This window comes from Phaethon lepturus, unplaced genomic scaffold (genome assembly GCF_000687285.1).
Source record: "Phaethon lepturus isolate BGI_N335 unplaced genomic scaffold, ASM68728v1 scaffold5024, whole genome shotgun sequence".
NCBI classification, from domain to species: domain Eukaryota; kingdom Metazoa; phylum Chordata; class Aves; order Phaethontiformes; family Phaethontidae; genus Phaethon; species Phaethon lepturus.
Genome location: NW_010532524.1, coordinates 20619 through 35595, shown reverse-complemented (window position 1 = coordinate 35595; position 14977 = coordinate 20619). Strand labels below are relative to the sequence as shown.

Below are 14977 nucleotides of genomic sequence, written 5' to 3'. Positions count from 1 at the left end.
GGAAGAGAGACGGGGTTGTGTCCCCGTCAGCTCCCGGCTCGGCGTTAGGGCTGTGCCTGCCCTTGGGAAGTTCCTGTGCGAGGTAACGTTTTTAGTGAGCGTATGGGAAAAAGGTTCCTGCTTGTCACACATAAATCTCAATTTTGCCCAGAAAAGTGGCTCTGTTGATAACCGTGCTTGCTCTGCGTTCCCGGTGGCATCCTTTCTCGCGGGCCTGCCTGCTTATTCTTTGCAAATTTGTGCCTGGGTAACAGCTTCGTAGGCCCTCATTGCCCTGAGTCTTGAGAAGGATTTGTAATTATAGCAAAAAAAAAAAAAAAGGGGCAACATGAGATCCTAGGGTGTCGCTTAGATGTTGGCGCATCAAACAAAACCAGGATTATTTTGCCTAGGAAAAAAGATCCTTTCTAGATCCAGGCTGAATGTCATGAGCAAGTATCTAAGCTGAGATTGTTCAGTCATCTCTGTCACTCTCTTTTCATCTTGTTATTTGCTTCTCAGTCATCCTGTTAGACTCTTCCTCCTGCTGTATTTACAGTGCACAAAAAAAATGTCTGTCTAGCACTTATGCAAACTTCCATCCATATCAAAGTCTCTAGTACCATGTGCTGTGTCATCATTAAGGTTGGAAAGGACCTCTAAGATCATCAAGTTCAACCGTCAACCCAACACCACCATGCCCAGTAAACTGTGTCCCCAAGTGCCATGTCTACATGTTTTTTGAACACCCCCAGTGATGGTGACCCCACCACCTCCCTGGGCAGCCTGTTCCAATGTTTGACCAGTCTTTCAGTAAAGAGATTTTTCCTAATATGCAGTCTAAACCTCCCATGGTGCAACTTGAGGCCATTTCCTCTCATCCTATCGCTAGGTATACCACAACACATGTATGTTGCTATAGTCTAGTCTCTATTATAGCATCCTATATATTCCACTATACAGCTACCTTGTGTTTAGCTTTGGATTTGCCCTAAATAAACTTTGCAGGTTACGTGAACCTGCCTGGCTTCTGCTAGAGCTACTGAGAAGCAGCTAGACTGGTTAAAGGGGTTTTTAAGTCAGAGGTGGGAGTTGCTACTTTTCTATCTGTAGCTTTCTGTATTCCCTGCCATAACCTTGGGAACTTTATTCTTCTCTTTAGCTACTGTCAGACCAAAAAATGAAGTAGAACAGAAGCAGCTATGTGTTTTTGGGGAGTACGTGGCTGAGATTCTGCCCAAGTATATCCAGCAAGTACAGGTAGGTGCTGTTTGAGAAGTTGTTCTTGTTGGGGAGACAGGACCCAGTGAACACACTCCTTATTTGTTAGCTGGTTTTGGAAGTTGTTCTGGGGAAGAAAGATTGTCAGAATTACAGGAAAGTTGCTGCTATTATTAAGCTCTTTTGTCTGATGTCATTATGTCTCTGCTGTACCATATACTCTTTTGTTTGGGTGTTCTGCTGGATTTGATGTAACGTTCAGTGCTGTTGGTGTTCATACTCATGCCCTTTCCACTGTTTTCATCAGGTGACCTGTTTCAATGAGCTGGAACTTCTGATCCACCCAGATGGGATCATTCCAGTTCTGACCTTCCTTCGAGATCACACTAATGCCCAGTTCAAATCCTTGGCTGACTTGACTGCTGTTGATGTCCCATCTCGGCAGTACCGCTTTGAGGTAAGAACTGCTCATAAGTGCCGGACTTGGAGAGTTTCACAAGTGCTGATGGCTGCAGGTGCTGTTGCAGCTCTGACCACATTTTTTGCTTTCTGACAGTGAAAAGAAAATCCACTCTGAAACGCTGGGTTTCATTTAATCTGTTGATCATGGAAGCAGTAGCAGAGCTGATACTGCGTGGGTTCTTAGTCTGACTTTCCTTTTGTGCTCTGCTGAAAGTCTCTTTCTTTTTTATTTGTTGTTGTTGGTTTGGTTTGAGTTTTTTTGTTTGGTTTTACCGAAGTGTGTAGAGACTTCTTTCTGGCCAGATATGAATTAGTGCTCTTACTTCTTACACTTAAGCCTGTCAGCTGCTGTTGACACAACTGATAATGTTTTTCTTTAAATCTCAATAATCTTCTTAACAATTTTCCTCTTTAAAAAAAACAAACAAACAAAACAATTTAGTTGTTTAAAAAACATTGCCTGAAAGTTGGGACCAAACAGGAGATGAGGCAGATTTTCAGGAAGCTCTCAGAAGACTTTGGACACTGAACTTCCACTGACTTTCAGTCAATATTGGAGATTTGGTTCCCACAGATGCTTTTGAATATCTCACAGTATAGCTTTTCAGCTGTGGAAAAATGGCAGCTGCAAATAGGAAAAGAAGAGATACATCGTTGGGGAGACGAGAGACTCAGCATGTTGTCTTCTCACCTACTATTAGAAAGCTTTGTTCACAGTGTTTTGGAAGGATGTTATTGTAGTTTAACTTAGGAAGATCTATAAAAGGCAATGGCAGAAAATACCTAGGGCTTACATACTGTAGGAGGCTGACTATGGTTTAGGCAGTGTTTTGGATGAAGAGATGTCTTCCCTTGTCTAATCTGGGCAGACTGTCTTTTGGGCAAGAGAAGTGAATAGATAGATTTTTAGTTTCTTTAGCAAGTAACAAGGATGATGAAAAGTATCTGATTTATTTCCCCCCTTTCGTTTATCTTGTGATATGAAATCACTTGCCAACAGTTGCTCAGAAAGCGAGGGATGGCAGGTTTGCCTTATCTATATTAGCTAATCAGATGTCTTATTTTCAAATATAGCTCCTTCTTGCTTTGCTAATAACAGCTTTGACTTTTAGTAACGTAAGCTTGTGATTAGGCAAAACTCCTGAGAGTTGTAGAGAGAGTTTCTTTTAACTCAGTGGCCTCCAGCCTTTGAAGAATTTGAAGATTTTTTAACTCAGGATTTTTCTTTCAAAAATCAAGTTAGTAGATTCATAGAAATAATAGAAATATAGACCTTAATGAATTCACCTTTTCCAGCCATCTTCACAGAGGCAGTATCAAACAAGGCTACACAATTTCTTACAAAGGTTTGGGATTTTTTTTTTTCAGTCTGCTCATAGTAAGTATTCCCTCCCTCAGAGGTTCTAGTAATACTCATAAGCAGCCTTTTATTAGTACTTCATTACCAGAAGAGTTAGAAGTTTTCCTTTATATCTAACCTCTTTGCTGAAAATTAAGTGTATTTCTTCTTATCTTTCTCCCACTGGATGCTGAGAGTAATTGATAGCCATTTTCTTTGTGACAGACTATTGAAAGACTATTGTCAAGTGTCTCCATCCCTTCAGTATTTTTTTTTTTTTTAAGATTTAGTATCCCTTTTTACTTCTTTATCAGTCATGCTTTCTAATCTCACATAGTTTTTGTTGCACTTGTAAGGACCAAAGTGATAAGCTATTGGAACCTCAGTTGTAATAGTGTCTTTTAGTGCCCAGCTCTGAAGTGCTGAATGTGATTCTGCTGATAAAGAATATTTAAGATAGTCTTAGTGTGCCTTTGCTTAGCCAGTACTGTACTGCAGAGAGATCCATAAATGCCGTAGAAGACCAGTGCCTTCTTTTGTTCTGCTTCAGATTGTGTACAATCTCCTATCTCTGCGGTTCAACAGTCGGATCCGTGTGAAGACGTACACTGATGAGCTGACACCCATTGACTCAGCAGTGTCTGTGCACAAGGCAGCAAACTGGTATGAAAGAGAGGTGAGTGCCAGTGTACTTGGGAGCGGAGTCTTTGTGGAGAGGGGCTATGTTTTCCTGATTATCTGATTCCCAGGGCCCTGAGGAAGAGAGAGAGAAGTGTTTCCCTGGCTGCCTTTTCAGAATAGGAGATTTCCGCAGGAGTAGGGAAGCGATCATGCCCCTGTACTCGGCACTGGTGAGGCTGCACCTTGAATACTGTGTTCAGTTTTGGGCCCCTCACTACAAGAAGGATGTTGAGGTGCTGGAGTGTGTCCAGAGAAGGGCAACAAAGCTGATGAGGGGTCTGGAGAACAAGTCTTATGAGGAGCGGCTGAGGGAACTGAGGTTGTTTAGTCTGGAGAAAAGGAGGCTGAGGGGAGACCTTATCGCTCTCTACAACTCCCTGAAAGGAGGTTGTAGTGAGGTGGGTGTTGGTCTCTTCTCCCAAGTAACTAGCGACAGGACGAGAGGAAATGGCCTCAAGTTGTGCCAGCAGAGTTTTAGACTGCATATTACGAAAAATTTCTTTACTGAGAGGGTGGTCAAACATTGGAACAGGCTCCCCAGGGAACTGGTGGAGTCACCATCTCTGGAGGTGTTCAAAAAACATATAGACGTGGCACTTGGGTGGGTGCACTTGCCCCCACATGGGCACTTACTGGGCATGGTTGGGCTTGATGATCTTGGAGGTCTTTTCCAACCTTAATAATTCTATAAAAGGGTGTTTGATTTGCTTTTGAATGAGTTCCTGCATCAGTTTTGCTGGCATTGCACAAAGCCAGGCATGTAACTGAAATTTTATGGACACAATACATGAAGGTTTGGTTGGTTTTTTTTTTTTTCCCTAGTCTAATTCTACTTACTTGGCTCACTTTATTTTAGGTTTGGGACATGTATGGTGTTTTCTTTGCCAACCACCCTGATTTAAGGCGAATCCTCACAGACTATGGGTTTGAGGGTCATCCTTTCCGGAAGGACTTTCCACTCTCTGGTTACGTGGAGGTAGGACATACACTCGTGTCTAAAGTTATCAAATCTCTCCCATACTCTTATCTGAGTTTTGGTACAGAGATGTGACTGCTTTACAATTCTTTGTCTGAAAGGCACTAAGGATGTTTCACTAGTCTGTGTTCCAGAGGAGTTGTATAGATCTCCTGCATGGAAATTTGAAGTCATCGCAAAGTATCAGCCATAATAAGGCAGCCTAAGGCCAGAGACAGTGAGCAAATTTCATGTGCTGTATATCAAAGACATTTGTCAGGCAGAAAAAGTGCTTCTGCTTTTAGTATCTCTTATGAAAGATTAAACTTTCTACTGCAAAACTGGAGATTCCCAGAGGAATAAAGGACTGAACTGATATTAATGCAGTTGGAACTCCACTTTGAGTTTTTGTAGGCCCAGATTATAAAATTCTAGTTGAATTGACTCTTGCCATTGACCAAATATTTGCCTCTGGATGTCAAACCACAAGTGAAATGAGTGTGTTTGGCACCTGTCTAGTTTCAAATGACCACCTTGCAGAAGCAGTCAGATTTGGTGCAGTTCTAAGACTGAGTTGAGTCTTAGGAGAAAAAAGTGATGTACCACAAGCAACAGAAGGTTTTAAGAACAATAGAAGTAATAGCAAATCCTGCAAGTGAGGACCAGGCAGCATCTCCTGGGCTGTGATTTGTAGATCTGGACTAGCAGAGTGAGGATAAAGCAAGCCAGTCGGAAATGTCTGTTACTCACGTGCATTTCACCCTGGCTGTCCAAGTCCCATGTTCTGAGTGTTATGCTAAGAAACACAACTGAAAGCAAACAAACTGTCATATTATAAAGATTCATGAGAGTAGTCCCCAGCTATGCCAGGTGGAAGGGCCACCTTATTTCAGTGATTCAGGAGAAATTCCTTTGTCATATGATGAACTAAATGTGTTATTCCATGTGGACTTAATATGCACTGTAGGCTGGGCAGTCCTAATTCAGGGTGGTTAGTCAGGACACCTGAGGTACCTGGTAACAAAGAGGAGGGTTTTCCTTGAAAGTCCAGAGGTTTTGGTGGCATCTAGATGGTTCAATAATGAGGAGAACTGAAGCTGTGGCAGAGGCGTGTGGCCTATCCACGGCATAAGAAGTAGGATTGCCTGTACTGGAGGGTGGTCTGGGTCATTACTGTGTACAGCTAATAGCAGAGATGCTATGGGGACTGTATGAAAATGACTGGCCTGTGTCCTTTGCGCTGTTCTAGGTGCGGTATGATGATGAAGTGAAACGGGTAGTGGCAGAGCCTGTGGAGCTATCTCAGGAATTTCGCAAGTTTGATCTGAACAGTCCCTGGGAGGCATTTCCTGCCTATCGTGCAGCTCCAGAACCCCTGAAAATAGAAGCAGGACCCAAGAAAGAAGATGCAAAATAGCAGCAGAATGGAGCGGATGCACAGCACCATCCTTTCTGTTCTAACATAGTATTTATAATAATAAAAATTGGTATGAAATTCTTGCCTGTTGTGGTCGCATGAATAATGTTTTTTTTCAAACTAGATGAAAAGGACAGGGTGAGGGATGCTAATTTACACTCCTGATAATCCAACTGGTAGATGTTTATCTGCTGCTTTGAGTTGTAAGACACTGTATTTGTCTTTTTGGTTTGCAAATTGAATGCTGTCCGGGCATTCCCTGTGGCTAAGATGCATTATACATGCTGCTTCTGCTAGATTTCCCTGCAGGCATAAGTCATAACCTGAGCACTCGCTGGGAGACTGCTGAAGCATGTGTGTAGCTTAAGAAATGGGACAGCAGTATCTCAGCTCCAAGATGGATGTTGGGAAGACTGTAATAATACAGCAAACAGGCAAAGCTTTTGTAAATGGTTCTAATACAGTTGTTATTATGACAACACAAGATGTACCTGGATCCAGGCCAAATCAGTTGTGGAAATCTCTGCATTGTTTCCTTGGGAATTAGGTCAGTGCCTGGTCTCTGGGCAGAAGGAGGAAGTTGCAGGTAACCTCTCATGTGCTACTCTCTCTTGCTGGGTTTTTCTTCACAATCAAGCAGTCTTTACCTTCTCCAGCATCTTCAGATTGTGCTTTTTCCTGCAGTCAAAAATATCTCCCTTCCTTTATCCCATAGACAAGACTCTATGCCTTTCTGTCACTATTCCAATTATTTTGAGATGTATGATGTAACAGCATTACCACTATCTTTGCTCTTGTGGAAAATCTCAGCGGTCTCCAGAAAAGCTGGAAAAATATTGTAGTTTCAGTCCACCCACCACCTGTTTGAATAGGATTATACATTACAGCAGTCATCAATTAATAATGTCCCTTGTCCTTAGTCCAGAAAATGTGTAACGCAGTTCTGCCTCAGAAAGCTGACTGACCTCATTAAGATCTGAAAACTATTGGAGAGTGCAAAAAATAATTCACAAGCAGTTTGTAGAGATTCCCTGAGCACTAATTAAAAAAAGGGGTTTGGGGGAGGTTAGAGTACGGGATGGAGGAAGGGACAGGACAATAATAAATTCAATTAAGAAAAAAAAAAAGGACAAGTACTTATTGTGACAAGAATGTGATCTGTTTTAAAGAATAAAGACCTGAACTGTATGGTAAGAATCAGGTTTCATGGTTGTTGCCACCCCAGCCTTGTAAGCATGGGCTTCTTAAATTCTTTTTTTTTTTTTTAATCTGTTTCAGGCTGCGGTGGCTGGTGGTGTTTGGGATGTGACTCAGAACAGTGTTCTCTAGTTAATAGCATTTGCCACTCACCTTAAAAGTTACAGCTCTTTATGGGAAAGAGGATAGAGAAGGGAACACAAATCAGCAGAAGGTTGGGGTTTTATACAATTCTTGGCACCACTTTGGATCTGCCATCAATTGAGCTGGTTAAATAGGAAATGTACTTTTAGTCCTTCCTACAACATGTTCCACAGCTGGTTCTGTTTTCTGTTGCAGTGGCTCTTTTTGCATGCCGATGCTTATTGCACAAGACCCTGGCACCACTTCTGTAACTGTGAAAATTCTTCATAAAGCACGTTTCCCCACCACGTTCTCCATCGCCCATTCCAGGTTGCTTGAGGCATCATGCCAAGACTCATGGTCCATGTATTGTAAAAAAATATGTTTCCCAGTATGATAAGTCAGAAGACTGATGGTAGCAGGAACAGAAGGAAGACTGCCATTTAAACATAATGTTTGTGCAGAGGGAGAATTTGATTGACATAACATCAAGAAATGTTAGGCACAATGCCCTGTCAAGTTATAGAACATGCAAGGTTTGCTGAAGAATGTGTGTGCTGGAAAAGTAGCCAGCCCTGCGGGGACAGACATTAGCTCGCACAGGTCTTTAATGTGGAACAGTTGCTAATGGACCCAAATCTCTTCTCATTAGAGAAGCCTAGGAGGTTATGAAGAGTGCAATTTACTCACCAAGACGCGTTATCCCAGAGCACAAGAGCTTACACAGCCTCACAAAGTACTGCCAGTGTTGGCAGCTACCTCCTCCACGGCTCCTGGGCCCCAGGGGCCATCCTGGCCTATGGAGCCTGCTCATAGGGTTCCTTGTGGCTGGTGGGCACTGGCTTCACGCTGGATAAGGTTGTGGTCAGCTTGGTCAAGCACACAGCTGTCTTTCAAATCCTCTGTCCCTGCCTGGTCCCTACTGCCAGCCTCTACCAGGCTTGTTTGCCTCGGTTGGATTTCCCAGCTGTAGGAGGATGTTGGATGAGATGTAAATCAGATGTAGCTGACTTGCAGACACACTCTTCAGAAGAGAAATTCTTCTGGTACTGTGGGGACAAATAGACTTTAGGTGATGACTCACAGTCACCATGTTGAGCCTCCCCAGCTGAGTAGGTTTTGCTGTTTTTTTCCGTAATTCTGGCATTTCTCCCTACAGCCGAGTGAGCAGACTCTTCTCCCTGAGGATGTGGCTATTGACGGTGTCAGGGTATCCACATGCATCATGGCCTCACAGTCTGGATAGGCCCTTATAATTGATCTCCAGTCAAAATCCAGGTGGGGATTTCAGATGGGCCTTGCACTCCTGCAGAACAGAGCTTATGGGACGACTGAGGGACAGGCTGGATGACAGCATGCCCCATATCACCCATGACACTCCATGCCATGACATCTTCTCCCAAGTTGTGTGAGGCCTGAGGGGGGGTCCTTTTGTGCAGTAGGTGCAGTGGGATGGGGCCCTCCCTGTCACTGTTACACAGCCCATTACTCCTTCAAGCAGTACATGCTGCTCATAAACTGAAAGAAAAAGACAAGGAAAGCATTTGCATAAAGACCAGCAGCACCATATCTGGAAAATACCAGTATAACAGTGGAAGGTCTCATCTGATTATGGTCAGTGCTTCACTCTTACTTCCCCCAAGGTTTTCTTCCTTCTTTCCCTCCAGTGACTCAAACTTCATTTTCCCTGGGAGCCGTGTAATGAGCTTCTTCCTTCCCTTCCTTCCTCAACCTTCTTCTCCTCCTCCTCCTCCCCTCAGCACCTTCCAGACAGACCCAGGCTGGGGACTGTGTCTTCCCAAGTTCTGGTTGAAATGTTTGAAGCAAGAGATTTCTCCAATTCTATAAGCAGAATTTCCCGTTCACGAAGATGCTGCCTATCACCTCCCCTGCAGTTCCATCTCAAAGAAACCTCCCTCCCAAAGAGGGTCTTCTGGTGCTGCATTAACCACAGCTTGTGCGTCAACTAGCATCCAACCAGCTCCTGCAGTTTTTGATCCCTCATGCCTTGTTCCCTTTTTCCCATCTTCCTGCTTCAGGAGGCCATGGTGGAAAGGAGGAAACCAGCCAGCGTGCCCCTGCAGAAACCTGGCTTGATGTGACGTTTTGAAACTGCTCCTACAACAGACGGTCCGACCAGGGGGAGTGCAGAGGGACAGGGTTGTGCACGCTCAGCTGTGAATACCTGGCAAGGACAAAACCCCTCCGGAGGAGCAGATGCACCGCCTGACATCGCGATCACACATGCGGGGACTATGTGCAGCTGTCAGAAACTCGGGCTTGTTTCTGTGCACCATGTAACTACTGCTGCTGTACAAACAGCCAAGGCATATGTTTATCACTCTGCAGTTGCCTTTCTCTGCAAGGCAATTCTACAAAATTCCCCTAGCTCAAGGCAGCATCTACCACCGATGCTTGTCCCCCTCCTGTCACTGTATCAGTCACCTAAGCACAATCTCTGAGCCTCCTCTCGTCTCCTCCCACCAGCATGGTTATCCTCCTCTAGGCACTTCAGCTGCAAGCTGTTCCTAGGAAATTTTCCTGTTGACAAAATCAGATACAGCCTTCGCAGATGTTGGCCAAAATCCTGGACTCCTCCTTATGTCATGTGCTGTGTGACAAAGGGAGGCTGTTTCATGGCCCGTGAGATGCAGGGTTTTTTTGCATAGTGACTTCTAGACAAAGTCATGCGTACACTGTGGATTGTAAAGGATTCTGGCACAAAATAAAAGGCACACGAATCTCACTGCACAGATGGGTCATCAGCGTCTGCCTCTTGAGTAGCATGTGATTCACAGTTTAATAAAAGATATCTCATCCCAGAAGAAAGGGATGCAACTAAAGCGTAAGCAGCAGAAAATAATGAAGACTGAAAGAAGTGTAGCCTGACTTCAAGATCACCGAGGCTATGACAGAAACACAGGTCTTATTTCGATCCAAACTGAGGGTAAGAATGGCTTTGGATATTGAGGGCCCCTCCTCCTGTGACAAATCTGGGACTCTTCCATTATGTGCTGCTTTTCGTCATAGCTGGTGTGAGTCCACGTATTGCCAGATACAGCTACAGATCCTGGAAGCTTCAGGAGACATGCTACTTTGCACACTGACAACTTACTAGCTGGAACATCATCCCTACCCTCAGTAAACTATCTGGTGACAGTAGTCACTACAGACTGACACCCTGTAACTTGCTGAGAAAGGTATACGTTCCAGCTCCACCTCCTCTCTTTTCTAGTCAAACTTCTTTCCCCCTTTAACCTGAAGGAGATGGTATTATTACTTATTTATACGTTTTATTACATATTTGTATAACTCTGGCATCCCAGAACCTGTAGGAGAACCCAGGACCATACTGTGCCATACAGAATAGAAATACAGAACAGCCTGACTGGGGATTGGGCACTAATAAAAGTGCAAAGATGTGCAGAGAACAGATAACTGCTGTGAAGGGAATCAGGTGAAGTTTTGTCTATGCAATTCACACCTAAGGCAGACCGTGCTCATAGTAACCCAGAAGTCTTGTCACAGGAGAGGACGATGAGATGCCAAAGCCTGGCTGGCTCAGATCCTTGCTGTTTGCTAGGTCAGTATATTGAGCTCTCCCTCCGGGAAGTTTGATACAGAACTGAACAAGTGACGTTTCTTCTGTCTTCTTGTATATTTTGGCTGCTACTGCCCTTCCATGAATCTGCACAGCCTGCCGGCCTTATCTCTTCGTGACATTCCAGGATTGTTTGCAGATTTTCAAACTCGGGAAAAAGGAAAACTGAAAATGAAGCCAAGGAGCCGAGCAGAAGTGCCATGGGGATGAGACAGAGGTGCTGTGCGGAGGTGGAAGGGACCAGGAGATTCTCCCTTCTTCAGAGGCAATCATCTGTAGTGAAATTGGTTGCAACTAATAGCTTCCTATAATAAATTGCAGTGGGAAATCAGTCTTTGGAAAAGAAGCTTTAACAATTCTGCCAAAAACTTCACAACAAAATCTTCCAAGTTTCCAAAATATGATGGAAAATATCCTTCGGGGTCAGCAAGTCAAACTGCAAGCCCTTCCCAGGACTGCAAGCAGAAACACAGAAAGATGGATCCGTTCCAACAGAGGCTGCTGGGACCAGCAGCAGCGAGGGAAGGCGCCGGAGCGAAGGGCTCTCACTTCACGCCCGGCTCTGTCTGCGGAGGGGGTGGCAGCCGCTACCCGGCCGGGCTGCTATGGCCCAGGTGCAGTTCAACGCCTGGCTGATGCTGTGCGTGTTTGCCGGATCCCAGAGGCTGACAGGTAGGAAGCGCACCTGCCAGTGACGCCACTCCTTGGCTTGGCAAACGTCCGTACCGTGCCAGTGGCGCGACACGTCGCCTGCTGCTTCAGACGTGGTCAAGCGCTTCGGCCGGCTGTGCTGACACGGGGGAGAGCGCGGTAGCGGGGGTTGTTCGGTGGGGTAGATGCTTTTGGTGGCAGAGGGAGGGTTTTCTTGGGTCTTTGCTGAAAAAGCTTGCTCTTGCAATAATGTTTGTGGATTTTCTAGATGCTTTTTGGGAAAAAAAAACCCCTACCTGTTGAATGATAAGGAAGGGACCATTTTCACATCTCCAGAGGATATTTATGTTATTATTTCATTACATTATTTGTTATGCTTTGTTGAATTTTTGTTTTACTCTACTTGAAAATCTAGCACGGTGTATATTTGTAAGACAGTTACTAATAACAGCAGTTTGGTGGCTATTCCACAAATTCACTGACTTTGCAGCCAATCAGACATCTCTCAGTAGAGGGATCTGTGAACCTATCTGATCCGTTAGCAGAGAGAAGCCCATCAAAGAAATTTTTAGATGATGTAACATCTTTACCTGAGCTAAAAGCCTTGCTAGTGCATCCATGGAGGAATAGGAAAGAGCAGCTACATCCCTGCTCACATTCCAAAGCCACAGCTAGCTTGGATCAGGGAGCCCGCAGCTGTGCAGAGAAACAAACCTCTGCAGCCTGAGGGTTGGCAGTGCACTTCTTCAGGCAGCTTGTACATCTCCCTGAAAAGCTTTAATCAAGAACGGAAAGTTGGAAGCCAGGTTTGGTAGTAGTCATCACACACATACAGTATTAAATAATTTTTCTACTTTTTATAAGCACCTGCTGACCTTAACTCTGGAGTACTCAAAATAAATCCTCCCTCTTTTTTATATGAAAAAGCCTTTGTCCATATAAAAATAATTTTAAAAAGTGTCAGGGAGCTTACTATTTTATACGAGCTTTTTCCATTTCGTGTTTCTTGACCTGAAGGACGTGACTGTAAGAAGTAGAAGAGGGTCCTGGCTACATGACTATGCTGATCAACACAGAGAAGGGAGGGGGATGCAGCCGCCCTCTCACAGTCCTGGACTGAGGCTGTGTCTCCTTTTTTCACAAAGAAATAAATAATCAAGGCAAAATAAGTGCAGAAAGTTAAAGCGCTGGAAGTATTAGTAAATGAAAATTGAAGAATGTCTAGGATTAATATGACTTTCATATTAATAAACTCCCATTCCTCTGGCCTCATATCCATTTTTCCCAGTTTAAATGATGTTGGGTGGCCGAGCAAAGAATTAGCTGGACATGAGAAGAGCCATAATGGATCTGACCGTGTTTCTTTTACCCTCACACTTCGCCCCTGGCAGTGGCAGATGCTCAGGGAAGAACTATAAAACTGGAATAAGCATCAGGTTATGTTTCCACCGGCAGGTCAAGGAGCCTCCCAGCACTCTCCTTCCCCTGGGCAGCATTATTTTCTCCAGCGAAAACTGCCGAGCAACCAAAACCCATCAGTTCAAAACCCACCCATACTCGGCGGGAGGGGCTTTCGTGCTGCCGGTCAAAGCAAGTGCCTTTGCTGCCGTACGCTTTGGCTCTGTTGGCAGGATTGAGGACTGTCGTATCCAAAATTTACACTTGCCTCCCTTAACTTCTTCTGCTTCTCTTAAAAAGCTTCTTTTGCTCACCAAAATCCCGTGGTCAGCATCTGTCATGTTTGGCAAACTATGGGTGGCAGCTCAGAAATATTGAAGACATACTGACAAGCAAATGACAAAAATAAACAGGAAGGGCTGTGGTCTTGTGCTACCAACCTCTGCCTGATGTCTTCCAGATGAACATCCTCACAGCAGGGATGGTGCCAGCGCCAACACACCCCGTCGCAGCCCAGAGGACGCCAACGTCATGTTAGAGGTCTTCTGGGTGTTGGGGGCCCGTGGGCCAAGGCACTGTTAGCACCCGCGCTCCCACCTGCTTGCACGTAAAAACTCACACGTTCTGCTTGTCTCATCCCTGTTGGTTTTCATGAGCGCCTGGAAAACGCCTCAGCAATGCCCTAATTGCATTTGTGCTCCCTCCCATCATGGGGTGCAGCTGAAGGGAGCTCTGACCCCCTCCACTGCACCTCACAGCTCTGGGGTGGGATAAGGGGTTCCCCCACCCAAGGCAGCCACGCTGGGGAGCTGCTGCAGCCGGGACCGCAGTGGGAGAGGCAGGGCGGGACGCAAAAGCTGGACGGGTCCCATGGGGAAACCGAGGCATGGGGCCGGTCAGAAAGGGGGTGTGGGGCTGGCAGAGAAGGACATGGAGTGGGACTGGGCGGGCCGTGGGCAGCGAGTCAGGGAGCCTCTTGGTCCGGCCCAAGATTTGGCAGCATTGCAGAGGCTTTACAGCTCAGTTATAACTGGCAGCGGGTTTGTGCTGGGCTTCCTGTCCACATGCTGCTCTTCTCTTCCAGATGCTCTGGGGAGGGCTGGATATTCAGGCCAACAGGACAATCCGGCTGCGGGATGAAGAGCTGGCCTCCCTGCGCCCGGCACGGCGGTTCATGCAGATTTTAGAGTATGAAGTTCCCAAAACGCCGACAGAGATCGAGCAGCAACTGAGATACTATTCACTGACCGATACCCCTTTGCCTCTAACCGAGTTTGACCGCCTCCTTTTCACCAGTGTCTACTGTGCCTATCAGGTTCGCTCCACACAGGGTCTGGATAAAAATCTCTGGATTAGTTTCTTCTCTCAGCTGGTTGATGAAATGTTTCGTGATCTGTGCAAGGGGCTCTGCCCTGCAAATACCAGCCTCCTCCTGGCTTCCTGGCCCTGGAAGGAGAAGCCTTCACATTTAGCATCCCTGAAACATTTCTATCATTCTAACCTGGCCAGGACCAAGAGAGACACTTCATAGGGGAAACTACGGTAGGAAAGAAAACTACACCTGACTTCAGTGCATCCCTGGCTATTTTGAATGCTTTCCACATTATTCAGGACTTTGTACAACTACACCACACATTTTTGTTCCGCTTTCTGCATTGCATTGGCAGCCCTTCAAGGATTTATACACGAGCTTTTATTTTTAAATTAAGTAGGACAAAACTATAAAATGCATTTCACCTTTCCCTGGGTTTTTTTTCCTGTTTGTTTTTCAAGTGGGCTGTGCTGAAGGGGGCAGTGCTGCTTAGATGTGTTACCTATCTTGATCACTGATGCTTACTAGGGAAATGTCCTGGCAGTTTTTTTCCAGGATGTTACACTGGTGTCCTAGCTGACTCCATTTCAGGTATTTCAGTTCAGCCTCCTTAAATTCCCCCTGTGGTTTCAGCCAAATAC

The 14977-nt window shown here is 45.2% G+C and overlaps 2 protein-coding genes across 2 annotated transcripts; both read left to right on the top strand.

Moving 5' to 3' along the window:
• Positions 1-1141: 1141 nt before the first annotated feature.
• Positions 1142-6133, top strand: NDUFS3 (NADH dehydrogenase (ubiquinone) Fe-S protein 3, 30kDa (NADH-coenzyme Q reductase); the record flags this gene model as incomplete). Its single annotated transcript, XM_010284851.1, has 5 exons — positions 1142-1239; positions 1508-1657; positions 3552-3677; positions 4539-4658; positions 5887-6133. Coding segments are annotated over 5 exons (662 nt in total), but the record flags the coding sequence as incomplete, so codon positions are not given.
• A 5447-nt stretch (positions 6134-11580) lies between these two features.
• Positions 11581-14555, top strand: FAM180B (family with sequence similarity 180, member B). Its single transcript, XM_010284849.1, has 3 exons — positions 11581-11647; positions 13485-13564; positions 14109-14555. Exons 1-3 carry the CDS (start codon positions 11581-11583, stop codon positions 14553-14555), a joined length of 594 nt encoding a protein of 197 aa, XP_010283151.1.
• Positions 14556-14977: the final 422 nt, after the last annotated feature.

Excerpts from the sequence above, each read along its gene's own strand:
- FAM180B (XM_010284849.1), top strand. The coding sequence starts at position 11,581 with ATGGCCCAGGTGCAGTTCAACGCCTGGCTGATGCTGTGCGTGTTTGCC. Across the intron at positions 11,648-13,484 it reads CGGATCCCAGAGGCTGACAG|ATGAACATCCTCACAGCAGG; the intron begins GTAGGAAGCGCA and ends GATGTCTTCCAG. Across the intron at positions 13,565-14,108 it reads ACGCCAACGTCATGTTAGAG|ATGCTCTGGGGAGGGCTGGA; the intron begins GTCTTCTGGGTG and ends CTTCTCTTCCAG.